The 18,677-nt window shown below is 48.3% G+C and overlaps 1 protein-coding gene across 1 annotated transcript in view; it reads left to right on the top strand.

The window, feature by feature from the left end:
* Window positions 1-18,677, top strand: part of LOC147666517 (N-acyl-aromatic-L-amino acid amidohydrolase (carboxylate-forming)-like) — a 77,283-nt gene that overhangs the window by 6,507 nt on the left and 52,099 nt on the right. The window contains exon 2 of the mRNA XM_086949030.1: window positions 7,195-7,390. Within this exon, the coding sequence (XP_086805156.1) occupies window positions 7,195-7,390 (196 nt within the window). The remainder of the gene's footprint in view (window positions 1-7,194; window positions 7,391-18,677) is intronic.

Below are 18,677 nucleotides of genomic sequence, written 5' to 3'. Positions count from 1 at the left end.
CACATTCTGGTTTTCCTAAACCTAAAGATCTTAATCAGGTTTGCGTCCGAGGAGCAAAGCTGTCTGTTTGGATTGTGCCATGTGAACCTCTCCTGCAGTGGAATAGGGCCCTCCTCATTTGCCGCTTTGTACACAATGCAGAGAGATTTAAAGCAGATTCTCTCTTTGATAGGCAGCCAGTGTAGGTCTCTTAAGGCTAAACTCGTAGAAGACCTTCGTTGCCTATTTAGCGCCAACTTAGCTGCCATAGACTGGACTCTCTGCAAGCTCTGTAAGATGTATTGTGGGGCTCCCAAACCCAGAGCATTGCAGTAGTCCAATCTGCTAAGAATTACGCTCCTCACTACAAGCGAGCGGGCTTCTGTAGGCAGGAAAGGAAGAATCTGTCACAACATCCGCAACAGGGAGAAGCAGACGCTGACAGTTTTATTTGCCTGAGACTCCATTTGGAGACTACCATCCACTAATACCCCCAAGTTGCGCACAGTTTTAGCGGGGACAAGGGGATCCTCTTCTGGGGTAAGCTTAAACTCTGGTATCGAGCGTAACTGTAAACTGGAGGGAGTAGGGCAGAATATCACCTCTGCCTTCCCCCTGTTAAATTGTAGGGAGTTTTTTCTGAGCCAGCTTACTGTCTGGTACATACACTCCTGGAACTTGTCCATGGACACCGCATGTTTCCCTTCCAGGGAAAACACCAATTGGGTGTCATCCGCGTAGTTAATCAAGTCGATTCCAAAGGACTTGACAAGGGAGAGTAGAGGACGCAGGTAGATATTAAACAGGATGGGGCTTATCGCAGATCCCTGTGGAACCCCATGGTGTACCGGGGACTTATTAGACTCAAACGGCGGCATTGTCACCTCCTGTTGTCTCCCTGATAGATAGGATTGTAACCACTGCAGGACTCGTCCTTTGACCCCCAGGCCATTCAGTCTTTCTACCAGTATGGTATGGTTCAGCGTGTCAAATGCGGCTGACATATCTAATAACACTAGCACAGAACAGTCTCCATTGTCAGCGTGCATCCGTAAATTGTCCATTATGGTGACCAAAGCAGTCTCCGTGCTATGCCCGGACGAAAGCCACATTGAACCCTATCTAATAGATGGGTGTCCCCTAAGTAGCCTGACAAAGTCCTACTTACTATTTTCTCCAAGATCTTAATTGGGTATGGTAGCAGAGATATAGGTCTAAAATTAGCTGGGACCACAGGGTCCAGGGAGGGTTTCGTAAGTAGGGGGGTAACTACTGCCTGTTTCCAGGCCTCCGGCACCACTTCCACTGCCAAGGACTGATTACAGATTAATCGCAGCCAAGGGAGAGTTTCCCGTCCGAATACCTTCCAGACTCTAGGCGGGAGGGGATCCCGGGGGGAGCGCGATGTAATACTTTGGGCTACATTATTGAAATGCTCCTCAGTAGGAGCCTGGAAGAATTCCAGCCCAGTGGCTACTCCAGGCCCTTCCTCTGCTCTCTCCAATGGGTCACTCTGATTATTGATATTGCCAGGCCAGAGATTGCCCACAATTTTTGTACTTTTTTCCTATATAAATGCAATTACAATACTTGGTCAGTCTTGGGATGCAAATGTCCCTCTGTATGGGGCATTCGCTATCCTGGCTTTGGATAATATGGTCCTGACATCGCACTAATGTGATATGTGCACTGAGGCCTAGGCCTGGTATGACTAGGTTCTGAATTTGTCTGTGGTCTGGAGGGATGTATCAAGCCTTCATCTGGTGGCAGTAGATTACTAATTTAAAATGATGCTTCTATGCGCTTACCCAGTCCTCACCGCTAACATCTGAGTGCATGTTAGTCGTGTTGATGTGTGCAGCATGCATGGTACATGCATGGTGTGAAAAGAGGGAACCAGAGTAATGGAGGACAGTGGCCGGTACCCCGACCTGGCCTTGCCCAAGGTGGCAGTGAGGACTGAGCTCCCAGACAGTGGAAGTGTAATACTCACATTCCTGTGGTGAGAGGGAGTGCCCAGACTGATGTAAGGACCGAGGAGACAGGGCCTCTTTTAGATGATCTACAAGGCCTACTGGTTACCAAGGAGCTGCTGATTTCTCTTCCTGAGCACTGACATTTGGTGGAAGGTATCCTGAGGGATGGGCACGCTCTGTTATGAACAGTGAGGAATGCTTAAGGTGAGGCCTGCCCTTTGCCTTTCCTTGGCTCCTCCTTCAGTTGAGGTATGCCAGCTGGCTGCAGAAATCTCAATACCTTCTTGTGCCTCGGTTGTGGGTGTTCCAGAATAGAGCCAACACTGTTGCGAGACACACCACTTTACACAAACTCTGAGCCTGATGAGCACAAAGGAAAGGACACTTGAAGGAGAATCACCCTAAACTGGCTCTATAGCTTCAGACAATGGAGCTTCATCTCCTGTCTACCAGTTGTGTATAAATGTGGGACCCCAGTACCCCAATATTTGTTCCAGTTATAAGTCATTGTTTTGTCAAGGAAGGAAATGCTCTGCAAAGAACTGGGAGGGGTTGGGAGAGGCGGCTGGGTAACCAGGTCTGGTGTCTGCCTGACAGCTAGTCTCCCATATCTAAGGTACATTACCTAAAGTCTGTGGATCACCCTGCCCCAACGTGGGCGACTGCCAGGACAAAAGGCCCAAGACATTTATCACTGGTACAGGTGGGACAGCTTCATCTCAGGCCTACTGCTTCGCACTCCAGCACACAGAGGAACCCAAGAGGGCGCGCTGCCAAATGCGGCCAGGTGCTGGGGTAGGAGGTACTCAAAGGCTACCAGCCAGTGTGCCACCACTCACTGGAGGGCGCATGCATGCCCAGGGTACCCGGTGAACTGAGAAAGACCTGAGAGGATTGAATTAACCAATGAGTGGGTATGAGACTAAAAGGCCTGAGCAGTGAGTACACATACTGTTAGGGAGTGGTTGCACTGCACCTGTGCCAGATTTGAGTGACTCTGATTTCTCCCGAGAGATAGAGCAGGGAACCCAGAACTGGTGAGAGCATGTAGGTACAGAGGTTACATCACAGGATCTCGGTAGGTGCAAGGCTAGCACCCCTAATCATTGGCTTCAGCTGCTAGTTGTGTGCAGAATTGAATATCATTGTGTAATAAAGGACCTTATTTCTTCAAAACATAGAAAGTGGCCGGACATTCACTTTATTGGGTTGTTGATTGATTGTTGAGCTCTGAGCTGCAGCACCCCACCCTACCTCCCTGACAATCCTGAGACTGCTCACTCTGACACCCTGAGAGCCAAGTGTGGAAGTTGTTGTTCTTGGCCCAGTTTACGAATCCATAAATCCGACAAGCCCCCGGGACACCAAGGATAAGTGGCCTTTGAGTACTCCATGACCTCCTGAAAGGGTCTGAGGTATGGCCATATATCACCAGGTAATGTGCTTTTATGCCCGGAGCGACCTCTAGTGCAGTGGTGGCTGGCATTGCTCACAGGTGGGTGCGAGGGGTTTGGGCGGCCTGAGACGGGTAACCAAACAGTCTTTGCGCACTCAGAAGTGGGTAACACACTTCTCCCCTGTCCTGCTCAAAGAGCAGAGCAGCCCAGCCCACCCGCAATGCGCAAAGCAAACATAAAATGATAATAACTAAAATGTGTTGGCTTTCTCCCACTGCGAGAAAGCAGTGGGGCGACGCTCGTCAAGTGAAGCCCCATATGCAAGATGGACGAATCTCCCCCTCCTTCCCCAGGAGTCGGACTATCCTGATGCGGCCTACCTGAGCCACAGGTGGTTTAGCAGGACTGTTGGGAGATGATTCGTACGAAGACAAGAGAGGATGTCAGCCTCCTCCTTGGAATGAGGGCCACTGTGGGGGCTCGTGAGGCGGTGGAGATATGGCGTCCCGGGTTCTTAATTGCATTCTGGTACTTGTAGTGCTCCAATCTTGTTCATCTAATATGATGTTGGTGATGGTCTAGGAGGACAAGGACATGGGATGCCCCTGCCCCCAGGCAGCAGGAGGGGAGGGGCCCCTCACAGGTACTCCTTCAGTGAGACACACCGATGCACACAAAAGGCAGTGCATTGAAAACTGCTGCGCTTAAATATGCCTCACATGGTTCACATTTAGCATTTGAGGGCACATTCTGTTTATGTACATTTTTCCTACATTAGCCTTACCTGGGAGTTTCTCTCCCTTTCTCCTGACCTAACATTGCAAAGGCCTCTCTTGTGCATTTCAGTCAGAAGGCAGAATCAATACCTTGATTGCACTCAGACCAGTAATGAATAGATTAATTGTTGCCTGGGCGCGGACAGGAGAATTCCTCATACTGATATTCAAGTTGACAACCGTGGCAACCTCCTTCGAAAATTCTTTGGACTGTTAGTGTTACCTTGCGTGCTTACCTCACCTCGCCACCAAAATAAGTTACATTATATAAAAAAAGTTACGTTACATAAAATAAGTGACCTTACAGATTTCTTTATGTGTATAAAAATGTGTTCTGTTTGTTCATGAGGTATAAAACTTGATCCTTAGCTTAGAAGACTTCTGAAATTAGAACTACTCCTAATGAAGTACTAGAAATAGACATAAAACATGTTATTATTTTTGCTGTGGAGTCCAGTAAACTCCAGCCCGTTGTAAAGCGAAAAAGTCAATAAAACTTGCTGACAAGCATCAATGTTTATTGACTAGCCAAGGTAGTCCCCCAACTTGTTAATTATTGATAAATGATAGAGTTGAGGTGCTTTGAGCCAAGAGGCTGATGTTTCCCTAGCCTACCAGTCTCTTCTCCCTGGTATGACGTTGTGTCATTCAAACCACTGGGTTTCAACAACCACTATCTGAGGTACTGCATCAGGAGTAAGTTGCCGTAAAAATACTAACATTGATTGGTTAATGATGGGATCAGCAACATTTATAATTAATTATTTACTTCTATTTGCACGATTTGAAAGCAGGGCGGATGTTTATCTCCCATAGGCAATATGTCAACACGTTTCGGTGCTTGGATGTTCAGGTCTATGAAATACTACTTACATTGACCAGTAAATAACATTTAGTTTATAGTTATCATTGACGATTCCGTGGATGGTCAGAATCCCCCCGTCAACTAATGGCGTTATGGCTTATCTTTGTAACTGACTTTAAAATCTACTAAAGTAAGAGAGACACTTGCTTGACAATAACATTTCTGTAAGCTACCAGAAGATCACATTAATACATTTTGTAGCTCAGTGGGTCACCTTAAAAAGATTTGCAAGGACTCTGAATAATTAACTTTTTCATGGCTTTAGACATAGTCATAAGAACTCAGGCTTCTTATTGGAACTATGCACTCATTAATACTGAGATTCAGATCAGGACATTGGGGTGGACAAACCTTTGCTCAGATTGCAAGGATGTCTCTTGCATCTTTCAAATGAATTTGGTTTGATCCTCAATCTTTATGTTTCTAAAAAAATATAGATGCAATTATTATGTGTCTTTGAATTAATTAGGATTTTTTGGTAATCATCTATTTGCACACAATTAAAAATGATAGCATTGTGTGCTGTACTGTATTGTGTTTTTGTAGAATTAATGTCCTACTAACGACAGATGGAACTCATTCACTGGAGAAAATCATGATCATGACTTTTTGGTCCACTGTGTCTTGCTATAAGATAAATGCCCCATGTACTTTTACTTTTGCTCACTGCATGCTTTATGTCAGTCTGAAGTTCAGTCCCATCAGGAAGCAAAAAGATGGAGCTTCCACCGTGTCTTAATGTAATCCTGAAGGCAGATTTTGGTTGCCATCTAATCTGAAAACATTTACCTCCAGTGCCCTATCTGATCCCTTCAGGATAAAACCAGTTGTTGTGTCTATAGTCAGTGAACATACAACACTTGTGTTATCGTAGCTAACTCTCAAGAGCCAGGGACAAAGAACCACTGGTAATACAGAGATGCACATAGAATAGACACTGTGTGGAAGATATCACCGAGTGAGAGAGGTCTATTGATTTAACAGGTCGCTAATATTTCCCGCTCTACGTCATTGTTGGGACCCGTCACATGTGCATGGAGTTGGTATATCCACCTTTGCTGTTTCTGGTGAAGTGTTGTTTGCATGTTAGTTTGGATTGCCAGTTAGGAACTCCTTCAAGTCAGTGACTTCTCTCCATGTCAATTTTACAATTATTCCAGCATTCTGTGATCTTAAAGGAGATACAGCTAAGATTATCTACTCCCTTGTAACAATTCTAACATATAGATTGTACATCAGATAATGCCAGTTACTTGGTCTGATGCCATTTTAGAAATTCAGTTTTGAGTCTGACTGCGCACAACACAAATGCTGGGACACAAGAACACAAAAGAATGATACAAACTGTGAGTCTCACAAATAAACTAGAACCTGTTTGGACATGTTGGCCACTGACTGAAGGATTCACACAGGGACATCATCATTGTCATCATCATAAAACACTTGTATAGCGCACTACTCAGGATAACTTAGCTCCACGCCCAGATGGATCAGCCCAGACAACGCGCCTTGAGCCCCCCCCCACCCCCTCTCCAGCGCCTTGAGACAATCATGGGTGAGTAGCCACACTCTAAAAACTCCAGATTGATTGTACAAGTCAGGAGAAAGGCACTCATGAACAACATTTTGACTTTTCCTAAGTTCTTAAAATGGCCTGAGAGTGGGTTCCATTTTTCGGGTACAAGTGCTAAGGAGGGTCTGGCTGGGAACCTGTTGTGTATTACTATGTCTGTAAGTCACAAAAGTGTATCTGCATGCCTGCAACTCATGAAAGATGTCAGCTGATATTTTGTCCAACAGGTCTAGGGGGAGAGTCAATTTACCTCCAATGCTTTATATCCATTAGAGCTAACCAATCATATATTGGCTTTAAAATGGTGAGAGTTCCCATAAACTGAATAGGCGTGCAAGTGATGATAAAAATTCTATATTTTTCTGATGAGAGGGAGGATCTCTCTGGTTTTTTAAAACTGGAGGATGTCTTCTGACATTGTGGTAACTTGGTATCTCATCAATAAGTTCTCTGTCCGTGATAAAAGTGGACTAGGAAACGCTGAACAATTGCCCTGTGGGTTGGACTACCAAAGACACTCTGCAACCATGTTCAAACGATCTTCAAATTCGCTTCTATATCTGTGTTAGTCTAATGAATGTCTTTTATTTCTCTGCTCCCACTCATCACCTGCTTGCCCCTGTTCCAGCGCCCCAGACACAGAGGACACCCCGTATGAGGAAAAAAGAGCCAAGGAGCTTAACTTGGTCTTCGGTCCGAAGGGTTCACCCAATGCCTACGACCTGCTGCTGGACATGCACTCCACCCCCTCTAGCATGGGGGTCACCATCATCCTGGATAATCCTGAGAACTACCTGGGCATGCACCTGGCGCACTACGTGCAGGTGAGTGTGACCATGCTGAGATCTTTATGTTTAAGGTATCTGATCCTTTACCAGTTTCAAGTTGAGTACCAGTAAATTGGCCAATCACATTATCTACTATTTGCTGTACTTAGAAGTGGAAAAAACAGAGTATCTCTTTTTACTTATTTTAATGCAACTTTGACCGTTGCACTAACTTAAATATTATTATTACTGAATTGCGACTTCTAAAGGACCGACGTAGCTTCAGGAAGAAACTTAAAACCTGGCTCTTTCCATGATTCCCCTTCACACCGACCCGCTACCCTCTCTGCAGCGCTGGGAAGTCCTTGGGCAGCTATGCGCTTTACAAATCGCATAAATAAATGAATAGGTCCTTATCTGGCAATAAACTGGTAGTAGTGGCTGGCGTATCATCCATCAATCCTTGGTTTGCCACAGTCTCTTACTCAGGAAGTCCTGTGAATTTAGAGAGACCCCTTCACTCCAGGGCATATCTTTCCCTTCCTAGAGTCCTGAAATGTTCACCTATAAATCATTGACTTCAGGTGTGCCAGTCTAATTTGATTCATGGGGAAAAAAACAAGGCTGAAATACCCAAAGTATATTACTCAATCACTTGAAGGTGGAGAACTGGAAGCAGTGTCTGTAATGACCGGGAGAGAGGCCGTCATCCTATGTGGATATCAGGGTACCTCTCCAACCTTGGAAAACGTTGCATTGAGACATACGTCTGGAGACGTCCTTGGGGTCCAGCCAAAGCCCACCTCGCCTCCCTCACAACAAAGACCTGGGTCCCACTCTGTCTCATATCATAGGATCCAGCTTCGGCGGCGATGTCCAGTGTAGGTCCAGGACAGTGCTGACGTTGATCTTCATGCAGCTGAAAAGGACAAGATCATTTTGTACTTGCACCCGCCTTTTTTGACTCCCTTCCTGACTCTTTTTGTTCTGGGAAGAATCATGTGTGCTGCAGATAGAAGGAAGGCTTGGCTCATTCTGAGTTTATGTGCATCTGGGGGTTTCTCAACCCCTGCCTATGCTTCACCAGGGAGAGAATGTGGTGTAACAACCAGAGCTGCTGATTTTGGAAATGGGGAACTGGGTTTGAGTCTCAGTGGTGGCTCAACAGCCTGTTATTCAGGACAAGTCACTTAAATTCCATGTTGCTGCAACACATGAATGTGTCTTTGTGTAATTTAACTAGTGCTCATGTAAAGCGCTCCAATACCTTGTGTAATAAGCAAGCATGCCAACCCTCTCGAGTCAGGTGGGGGGGATTACCAATTTCAAGGCTCGTCTCCCGCCTCCCGATTCCTGCATGCAGAAACCTGATCAGAGATTTTCAAAACTGTCACAAATAAAAGTGTTCATGCCAGTTATGCTCCCTCACTAGCCAAGAATTACCTCTGACGTCAAAGGTTAACTCTTCGTCATGAATTCTTTTTTTAAACTCTTTTTATTAACAGTGCTCATTCTAGTTGACATGTCAAGTCATTGGTCACATTGCATCAGACAAACAGGCAGTGGACAGCGTAAAGAATAGTCACAATTAACCATAAACTGGGCATTCAAAGTGAACCCCATTATCCCAGGCCTCCCCCCATTCCCCTGTATCTTCACCAAGGCCCCCAGATCATCTTCCATTTTTTGGGGCACCCCCTGCTTTTGTAGATGGTCTCCTCTGTCCTCTGACACCAATCAAGGTACTGCTCCCATTGGTCCCACTGTGGAGGAGCCGTCGCCCCCCCAGGCCCTGGCAATATTCCTTTTTGCCACTCCCGCCACCATGGCCAACAAGACTTCCCCATATCTTGCCCAATCAGTGGGCCCCTTTATCATTAAAAGTAACCTTTTGGGCTCCCTCGGGACCGGAGAGCCCACCACCTCTGCCATTATATCTGTGACCTTCGTACGAAAGGGGACAATCTCCGGGCACTCCCATAGTATGTGGTAGAAGGACCTTTCCCCCCCACACCCCTGTGCGCACAAAGTAGACTGGCACCCACCCCAGGTGTACAGTAGGGTAGGGGGGTAGCAGGCCCGGTGTAGAATTTTGAGCTGCGCCATCCGGAACCGGACCCAGAACGCGATTTCCCGTGGACTCTGCAGGGCATCCTGCCAGTCGTCATCCTCCAAGGGGCCCAAGTCCCGCTCCCAAGTCGCCATCAGTGACACTAAAGGGCATGTTGTTTATTAACTTGCGATATATCGTGGATGTGGGATTGTCGAGGATGGGATCAAGAAGTAATCGATCCTCCATGGGGGAATATTCCGGGAACGAGGCGCCCTCTCGGATACCTGAACGCAAAACATAAATGAGGCGTAAGTAATGAAAGCGCTGCGAGTCCCGTAGATCATATTCCTGCTGCAGGTATTCAAATGAACGGGGGCGTCCCCTTTCCACACATCCCCCAAATAGTCAATACCAATGAGTTGCCAACCCCTAAAGCCCTCCAATCGAGCTACCTTACTCAGCTGCTCCCCAATCCACAAGGGGGTCCTACTCATCAGGGATCCCGTCCACCCCAGGAATCTATTTGCCTCCTTCCAGCAGTGGACTACCACTCCAGTATGTGAGGGGCAATCTGCACATGTCCTCTTGGAGTATAACAAAGACTCACAATTCCCAACCGGCATCACAAACCAATCTACTCTAATGGCCGGTCCGACCTGTCTGCATACACCCAGTCATTAACGACCTGAAGCTGGGACGCCCAGTAATATAATTGCACGTCCGGCAGGGCTAGCCCACTGACGTACACCCCCCTTGTTAGTTTGCGCAACGCAATCCGAGAGGTGCCCCCATCCCACAGAATCGTCCGCACCACCTGGGATCTTCGCTTGAAGAACCCCAGCAGGATCGGATACAGCGTGATCTGCAAGATATACAAGAGGTGGGGCAACGCCAACATTTTAAACATCGCGGCACAACCCATCAGGGGCAGAGGCAGCGTGCGACAGTGACTTACATCAGTGAGGAGGCGCGTCAACTGGGATTCATGGTTCTTAGTAAGAGACTCTGTTTTGTCTCTGGTGATGAACAACCCCAGGTATCTGAAGCCATCTCTTGCTACCACCGCAGGGCACCTTGACCGTTTCCGCGGAGGAGGGTCCGACAGGGGAAAGATAACCGATTTTGCCCAATTGATTCTATAGCCCGAATAGCTCCCAAAGAGTTCGAAGAGGTGGAATGCCTGCACCATCGACTGGTAGTGCCTAGCCATTTAAAGCACAATTTCGTCAGCGTAAAGGCTGATGCTCTCCACCCAAGCACCGTTAAGTGCTAGGCCCCAGAACGAGCAGTCCCTTCTGACCCAATGAGCCAACGGTTCCAGCGCCAAGGCGAACAAGACAGGGGACAGGGGGCATTCCTGCCTCGTGCCCCGCCGAAGCTGGAAGGCTCTGGATACCGTTCCATTAACCCATACACGCGCCAGTGTCTGTTCATACAAGAGGCGCACCCAACTGCAGAAAATTGGACCGAAGTCCAGTCTCCGCAGAACCATGAAGAGGTATGGCCACTCAATACTGTCAAACGCCTTGGATGCGTCGAGTGCCATCAATACCGTCTGCATGTCCCCCATATACAGTACGCCATACAAATGTCGCAAATTATGTCTAGTACTTCTTCGCGGCATGAACCCTCACTGATCAACATGAATCAGATCTGGCAGTAGTGGGAGCAACCTGTCAGCCAGGACCTTTGCTAACACCTTCGCCTCTGCATTTATAAGTGAGATCAGCCGCTAGGAAGAGCAACAATCAACCGGTTTGCCATCCTTGTGGATACCCACGATCATGGTCTCTCTCTGATTGGGCGGTAGCGTCCCCACCTGTCGCGCCTCTAGGTACATCCGCAAAAGGGGCCCTGTGACAATGTTCAACTGTCTCTTGAAGATCTCAATCAGGTCTGTCTCCAGGGCAACACTCTGAGACTGAGACAGAGTGTTAAGCGCAAAGTCACGCAAAAATTCCTTGCAGTCCTGCTCCGTCCTGGAACATACCGGGGTATAAACCTCTTCAAAGTGCGTTGCGAACGCCTCTGCAATGTCTGTCCCGGATGGTCACAGGTGAACCAGACTTATCCCGCACCGACGCCACCCAGGATCGCTCTCTATCTCTGCGTTCCAACCAAGCTAGGAGCTTTAGGGCTTTGTCTCCAACATCATAAATACGGTGTTGCGTGGCCAGGGCAAAGGCCCTTGCCTCGCCCTCTGCTAGGGCCCTAAGCTCTTTCTGCTTAAGTGCCAGAGCATGACGACTGTCTAGCGAAGACACGGCACCCTCCCGCTGGTCTAGCTCAGTGATCTCATCCTCTAGCCCCCTAATCTGTAAGGATTCCTCCTTTTTTGCTCCAATCAGGGCCTGAGCCTGCCCCCTCAAGACGGTCTTGTAAGCCTCCCAAGTACAATATGTGATGCTACTGACCCCTGGTTTTCCTCAAAGTAGAGCTGAGAGCCCTCCCTAAGTTTGTCACTTATCTTACATCCCGCAGATGCCATGGGTCAATCCGAGGGAACTCCGCCCTGTTAACGACTGGTCCCCTCAAAATCGCACCCACCGGGGAATGGTTGGAGAGACCCCTCGCCATGATTTGAGGGTCCAAAAAGTATCCCAATTGATCAGTACATGTCATCAGGTGATCCAGTCTAGGAAAGGACCCGTGTCTGGCTGATTAGAACGTGTTTTGTCTCGAGGGGGGATAATGTGCCCGCCACAAGTTGCTCAGGCCAAAAGACTCCAGGAATCCCTGCAATCCCCGCTCCCCCCGGTATCCCTGCCCCCCACCCGATCTATTGCAGCGGCCAGAACTGCGTTCATGTCCCCACCCACTAGGAGCGTCCCCAGGGGAAGATCAGTCAAAAAGGAGCCCAATCGTGTGTAAGTCATTGAGTGTAACATAACAGGAGCAAAAAACAACATTCCGTCCCTCCCACCCGCTCGCTACCGCCACCATTCAACCCAAGTAATCTGTCCACGTCCCAGTGAGCACAATAGGAAAGGCCTTACGCATTAGAATGCCCACTCCCCTGGAGCCAGACGTGAAGACCGAATGAGCAGCCATTTTGTACCCAAAGCAGTCCAATGCCTGGCATCTGCTACCCCGCAAGTGTGTCTCCTGCAGGAGAACCACATCCGGAGAATGTCGCTTTAGATGCTGCAGCACTAAAGTCCTTTTAATCTTGTTGCCCAGACCATTGACGTTCCACGTCCAAATCTTAACCTGTGTCTGGGAGCCCATCCTGCATTTGTGTCCCGCCAGCTCTACGACTCAAACCTGCTATCCTGTGGTGAACCACCCACCATTTCTCCCTCCAAAGGACTGACCAAGTAATGAGCATAAAAAATTCGTCCATAAGAAACAAACCTCCACCCCTCCCCACCTGCACAAACCCAACACCTCATTCCCCCATCGCCCCCCCTGCCTCCCTGCCTGGTGAGCCTCCAACCACCCACCAATAAAACATGCAGAGTGCCTGGTGACCCGATACCACAACACAAACCATACCAGAGGAAATGTGGGATCGCTGACCTAAGGAAGATGCATATGTATCATAACAGAGCGCACCCCCTCTCATGCAGTTCGACCCCCGGTGTCCCACCCACAACATCATATCCCCAGCACCCGGCACAACAAACAATCCTGACCCAAGTTCGTGAGCAGCCACAGTCAATGTCTCTCGCCAGGGTCACAGAGCGAAACAGTTCGTGACCCTCTTGTCTCCCGGGATCCAGGCAGCCCGGTCGCCCACCTTTTCTGCCCATAGTCACAGATCAAACAGGTCCACATAGTTAACGTAGCAAACCCCTACCATACCAGAGTCACTCCGCCTGCTGCCGTTCATCATCTCTGGGAGCTCTCCCTGCAACCAGGCTCGCCCCTCGGCCACCTTGTTCCACCTGCGTCTCCTGTCGCTTCCTTCGACGGCCCACAGTAAGCCATCCTTCCATCCAATCGGCGGCATCTGCTGGTGTGTCTAAGAAATAGGCCTTGTCTCCATCTAGAACCTTGAGCCGTGCAGGGACCAGCATCATGTATTTCACCCTCTTATCTCGAAGCGCCCTCTTTATACCATCCAACGAGCGCCGCTGGTGCTGTACCAGGAGTGTAAAGTCCGGAAAAAAACAGATTATGACATTGTCCCGGTGGAGATCCCCATGAACTCGTGCCGCCTGCAAGATGGCGTCCCTATCCCTATACTTAAGGATGCGGGCAATGATCGTGCGTGGGGGTGCTCCTGGCTTTGGCTTACCACCCAAGACTCTGTGCACCCGCTCAACAGAAAAGAAGTTCGAGAGGCGCTACGCTTTCAAGTGATTCAAAATGAGGTCTTCCACAAAGAAGTCAGTTGAGGGCCCTTCCATTTCCTCCGGTATGCCCACTATGCGAATGTTATTTCGCCTAGCACGGCCTTCCTGGTCTTCCAGGCTGGCTATTGCCTTGTCACAACCAGATACAGCTCATTTACAGAGTTTAAGGTTTCACATGCACGCATGCTTAATTAATTGCAGATCCCTGCCAAAACATGAAGGCGAGATTTGGCTTAATCTTGAAATTAACGCTTGGGATGCCATGTTCTTAACCGAAACCTGGTTAAAAGAAAGTTCTAATCCTGACATAGGTCTGGCTATTTCTGACGGATATAGGATAGTAACAGCGAATCGTGCTGGAAACAGGCGGGGGGAGGGCTAGCAGTGATTCTCAGAAAGAATTGGGACTTCTCATTAAAAAATATAGAGTTGACAGGGTCCATAGAGGCAATGTCCTTCTGTATCAGATTCTCTCCCACTTCCTCTTATGTGGGCCTGTTGGTTTATAGACCCCCTGATTCCCTACCCTCTCACTGGCCATAGCTGTTTGATACAATTGCAGACCTTTCCCTAAAATATTCTAATTTCTTAGTTCTTGGGGACTTTAATGTCCATATGGATAAGGATAATTGCCCCTTGGCCCTTCAACTGGCTGAGACTCTTACTGGACTTAATCTTGCACAAAGGGTAACTGCATCCACTCATGTAGCAGGCCATATGTTGGATTTTATTTTCTCCAACGACCACACCACGAAAGTGCTTGCTCCGTTACCAATGATCTGGACGGATCATTATTTAGTCCCCTTCATTCTTACAAGTATGATTAGCCCCAAACAGGCTAGCCGCGAGTCAGAAAAGAGATTAAACTGGAGAAAGGTTACACCCGAGTCCATGGGTCCAGAATTACAGGAAATGCCCCCATTTGTGTCAGGAGATCCTAATCAAGATGTGGATGTCTTTGATGATTGGATTACCTCAGCCCTCGATAAAGTAGCCCCCATTATAACCTTGAGCTTAAACTATCAGCTCCATAATTTTCGTTAGAACTTCGCCAGGAAAAGAGCTTATGCAAGCGACTTGAGCATCTATGGTGGAAAGAATATGACCTAGATGCCAAGAACACATATAGAACTACATTAAAAAGATTCCACACTCTAAAACGTAACACCCTGAAGGTTTTTTTTGCACATCAAATAAAAACCTCAGACAACTCCTCAAGAGAAGTTTTTAAGATCGTGCAGGGATTTCTGAAGCCACAAGTGTTAAAGAGCACGATTGCGCCTTCAGCTAGTCTATGTGAAGATTTAGCTATTTTTTTCCAGGTTAAAATTCAAAAGATGTATTTATCTTTTCCTCAGATAGTCCCTGCAAGCATCCCAGTTAAACTTCTCTCTTCCAGTCAGCAAGTGGAGAAATGTTCGGAATTTCGGCCTTTTAGCCTTGAAGCATCAATGTTGGAACTTCATAAACTCAAGTCAGGCTTACCGGCCGATCCCCTGTCACCCTAGTTTTTATAAACTTCTTGCTACCTGGTTGAACCCCTTCCTTAATTTTATCTGGAATTCCTCTTTGGAAAAAGGAATTCATCCAATAAGGTGGAAAACAGCTTTTGTACAACCAATCTTGATGAAAGAAGATGCAGACCCAGCAATTTTAAAGAACTTTAGACCTATTTCACTCCTTTCGGCACCGGCTAAGATACTTGAGAAAGAAGTTCAAAAAGAACTGGCCGAATTCTTAGAGTCTCACAACCTTCTGCATGACTCTCAGTCGGGCTTTAGATCAGGCTACAGCACTGAGACGGCCCTCCTGGAAGGGGCAGAAACTATAAGAGAAACAGTAGATCAGGGTAGCTGTGCAATGTTGGTGTTGCTGGACTTGTCCGCAGCATTCGACACGGTGGCACACCAGATCCTCTTAGAAAGACTGGCGCACTTGGGCGTGGGGATGACAACCTTGAGCTGGTTCCGATCCTTTTCGGAGGGACGATCCCAAAAAGTATTTCTATGACCTCATTTGTCTTCGTCCAACCCCTTAGTTTGTGGAGTCCCACAGGGCTCAGCGTTGAGCTCAACTCTTTTTAATGTTTATATGGCTCCGCTAGCCCCAATCATTGAACAACTTGTGGTGAAGGTCATCTCATATGCTGATGACACCCAGCTGGTGTTCTCTTTTAGGGAACACTCAGAGGTGACCTTCACAAATTTTAGGAGGTGTCTGCTGGCAGTGGCGATTTGGATGACGGACAGCTGCATGAAGCTAAATGCAAATAAAACAGAGGTCCTTTTTTTTAATTATTCTCCTCTTCCCAAGCCTGACCTTTGGTGGCCCTCAGAGCTAAATCCACCACCTTCTCCGATCGCATCGGCCAGGAATCTCGGGTTTAGGTTTGATTCCGACCTAACTGGCAAATCTCAAATAAGCCAGGTTTCTTCCACATGTTTCTGGAAGTTAAAGGCCTTGAGAAAATTCTTACATCTTCCGATGGAATGCAGAAAATCAGTGGTCCACGCATTAGTCATTTAACAGCTAGACTATGTAAATAGTTTGTACTTGGGCATGCCAGACTATCTAATCAGGAAACTGCAGACCATACAAAACGTGGCTGCAAGACTACTTAGGAATGTGCCACTCCGTCACCATATATCACCACATCTTAGAAGCCTACATTGGCTGCCCGTTAAAAGGCGAATTGAGTTTAAGGCGCTGACTGTGGCATACAGAGAAATCAGAGTCTTTGGTCCACAATACCTCAAGCAAAGACTTCGGAAATACCATCAAACGAGGGTCCTGCGATCTAACCACCAGGAGCTGTTGGTTACTCCACACTTCAGGAAAGCTAGGATTGGTGGACGGGCTTTTACTGTCAGAACAGCTTTGCTCTGGAACTCTATGCCAGAACACCTCTGGAAGGCAAAATCTGAACGTCTGTTCAGGAAGGCACTGAAAACATGGCTATTTGACCTGCCTTAACAATCCATCTACTTCATTTGGTCAGGCTGCTGCCGCCACTGTTAGCACCGGGACACCTACGTTGGAGGTAGCCGTGTGCTCTATAAGCTGCACTAATAATACACGTCGGCCTGGTTCTTGGTGAGCACGGCCACCTGTTCCTCCAATCGCTCCGTCTTCGCCTGTAGCCTGCCTATGCCAGTTTCCGCAGCTGCGACTTTTTGAGACATTTTGCAGAAGTCCGCCCGCACTGAATCGAGTTTCGGCTCCATGGTGCCCCGAAAGTCATTAATGGCCCTCATTTTGTCCTTCAGAGATGGGTCCGGGCCCCCTTCATCCTGGTCTCTGTCATGGCCGTCACTTGCCGCACCCCGATCTCGGGTCATCACCACTGTATACTTCTCTATCTGATTGGATTGGCCTGGTACTCTATTCCGACCCATTCTGGGCCCGGCTACCCGGAAGCACCAGGACCCCAACCGGCCAGGAAGCCTCTCCTGAAGCAGCAGACCCTAACTCCGTGACCACCCGCACTAGGTGGATTAGCGAGCCTCCAATTCACTGTCCCCTTGCCCCCACGGGATCGCTGCAGGCGGCACTCCAGCCCAACGAGCTCCCCTGCCTCACAGTGGGACCTCTACCAGGCCGGGCAAAGCTGTGCCCAATGCTCAAGGGGGGGGGTGTCGTCGATAGGGTACAGGCCCCAGGCTCCAAGGCACCACCACTGCGTCCAAAGGGCCGTGGTCCGACAGTTTGTCATTAATTCTTGAAGGGGAGATCGAAGCATGTGACAGGCCTCAAAACTGAGTTTTTGTTTGTGCTATGTTATTAAACTGCCAAAAATCAAATGCTGTCTGTCACCATACATACCAATAGACTCATGTCAGGCAGATTGCTTCTTCTTCAATAAAAGTCAGTGGGGAAAACACTTTCTCTCAACTTTGTTTTTTAACCCCTTCACTGCGGCGGCTATTCCGCCGCAGTGCTAAGGGGGAAAGGGGGGCGCGCGGCGGTCCGGCGCTCGTGACGGAACCGCTCCGTCACGGCACGCGGGTGAGCTGTGCTTGTGACGGAACGGTTCCGTCACGGCCCCGCCCGCGCCAGAGAACATTAGCGCAGGCGCGGAATTCGCGCCGCGCAGGCGCGGCGCGGGGGCCGTGATGGAACCGTTCCGTCACCAGCACAGCCCACCCGAGGCTCGTGACGGAACGTTTCCGTCATGAGCATGGGAAGGGTTAAAAGCTTGCCTGCTCTAAATGTTAAAAGAAATGCAAAAAGAACAATTGATGGACAGAATGCAGAACAATGTCATACATTCACGCCAGCACAGAGATCTGGGCCTAAATCCATCGTTTTTTTGCTCACCATGCCATTCCAGTTTGGACCCAGCCATATGCAAATTAGTTTTGACCTTGTGTCTCATGGGAACAGTCCAGCCTGAACTGCCAGGCCAGGTCATCCCTGGAGTGCTTGAAAATGTTACCATGTATGAATAAGCCTTGCCTAGTGTGATATTTCAATGCCTGGAAGTGGAGCTAGTTGGCACAGTTCACATGGAAAAGTAAGAAAGTGGGCAACTCTTGTAAGACACAATTAGTCATGCAGTTTGCAACGCAGCGCCGCAAGTCACATTGCTGCGCTGTAGTGTGTGACAGTGAAAAGGGCAGGAATGCATCATATTCAGAAAAATGCAGCGCATTCTTGCCTGTTCCCGCGCCTTGGCACCATGTTGGCTGCCGAGGGCCAAAGCAGGCCCCTTTCCAGCATGGTACCAGGGGGCCTGCGTTGTAAGTAGGATTGTTTTAATAACAATCCCCTGAGGCATTTTCCTCTTTTTATGTGTGCAGCAGAATGCAGCACACAAGGAAAGAAAAAGAAACGAGGAGAAATAAACATACTTCTCCTGGTCACGTCTCACCAGGGGAGGAGTAGGTTTGAGCCGTATTTCCAGGTCGACCATTTCTGGTGAATCTGGGACAGTGTCAAAATCCATGGATGTTGCGTGAGACGCCCACGAGCTACAGAAGAAATGGAAATGGAG

The sequence above is a fragment of the Lissotriton vulgaris genome, unplaced genomic scaffold (assembly GCF_964263255.1).
Source record: "Lissotriton vulgaris unplaced genomic scaffold, aLisVul1.2 SCAFFOLD_440, whole genome shotgun sequence".
Taxonomy (NCBI): Eukaryota; Metazoa; Chordata; class Amphibia; order Caudata; family Salamandridae; genus Lissotriton; species Lissotriton vulgaris.
This window is presented reverse-complemented; position numbering and strand designations above follow the sequence as displayed.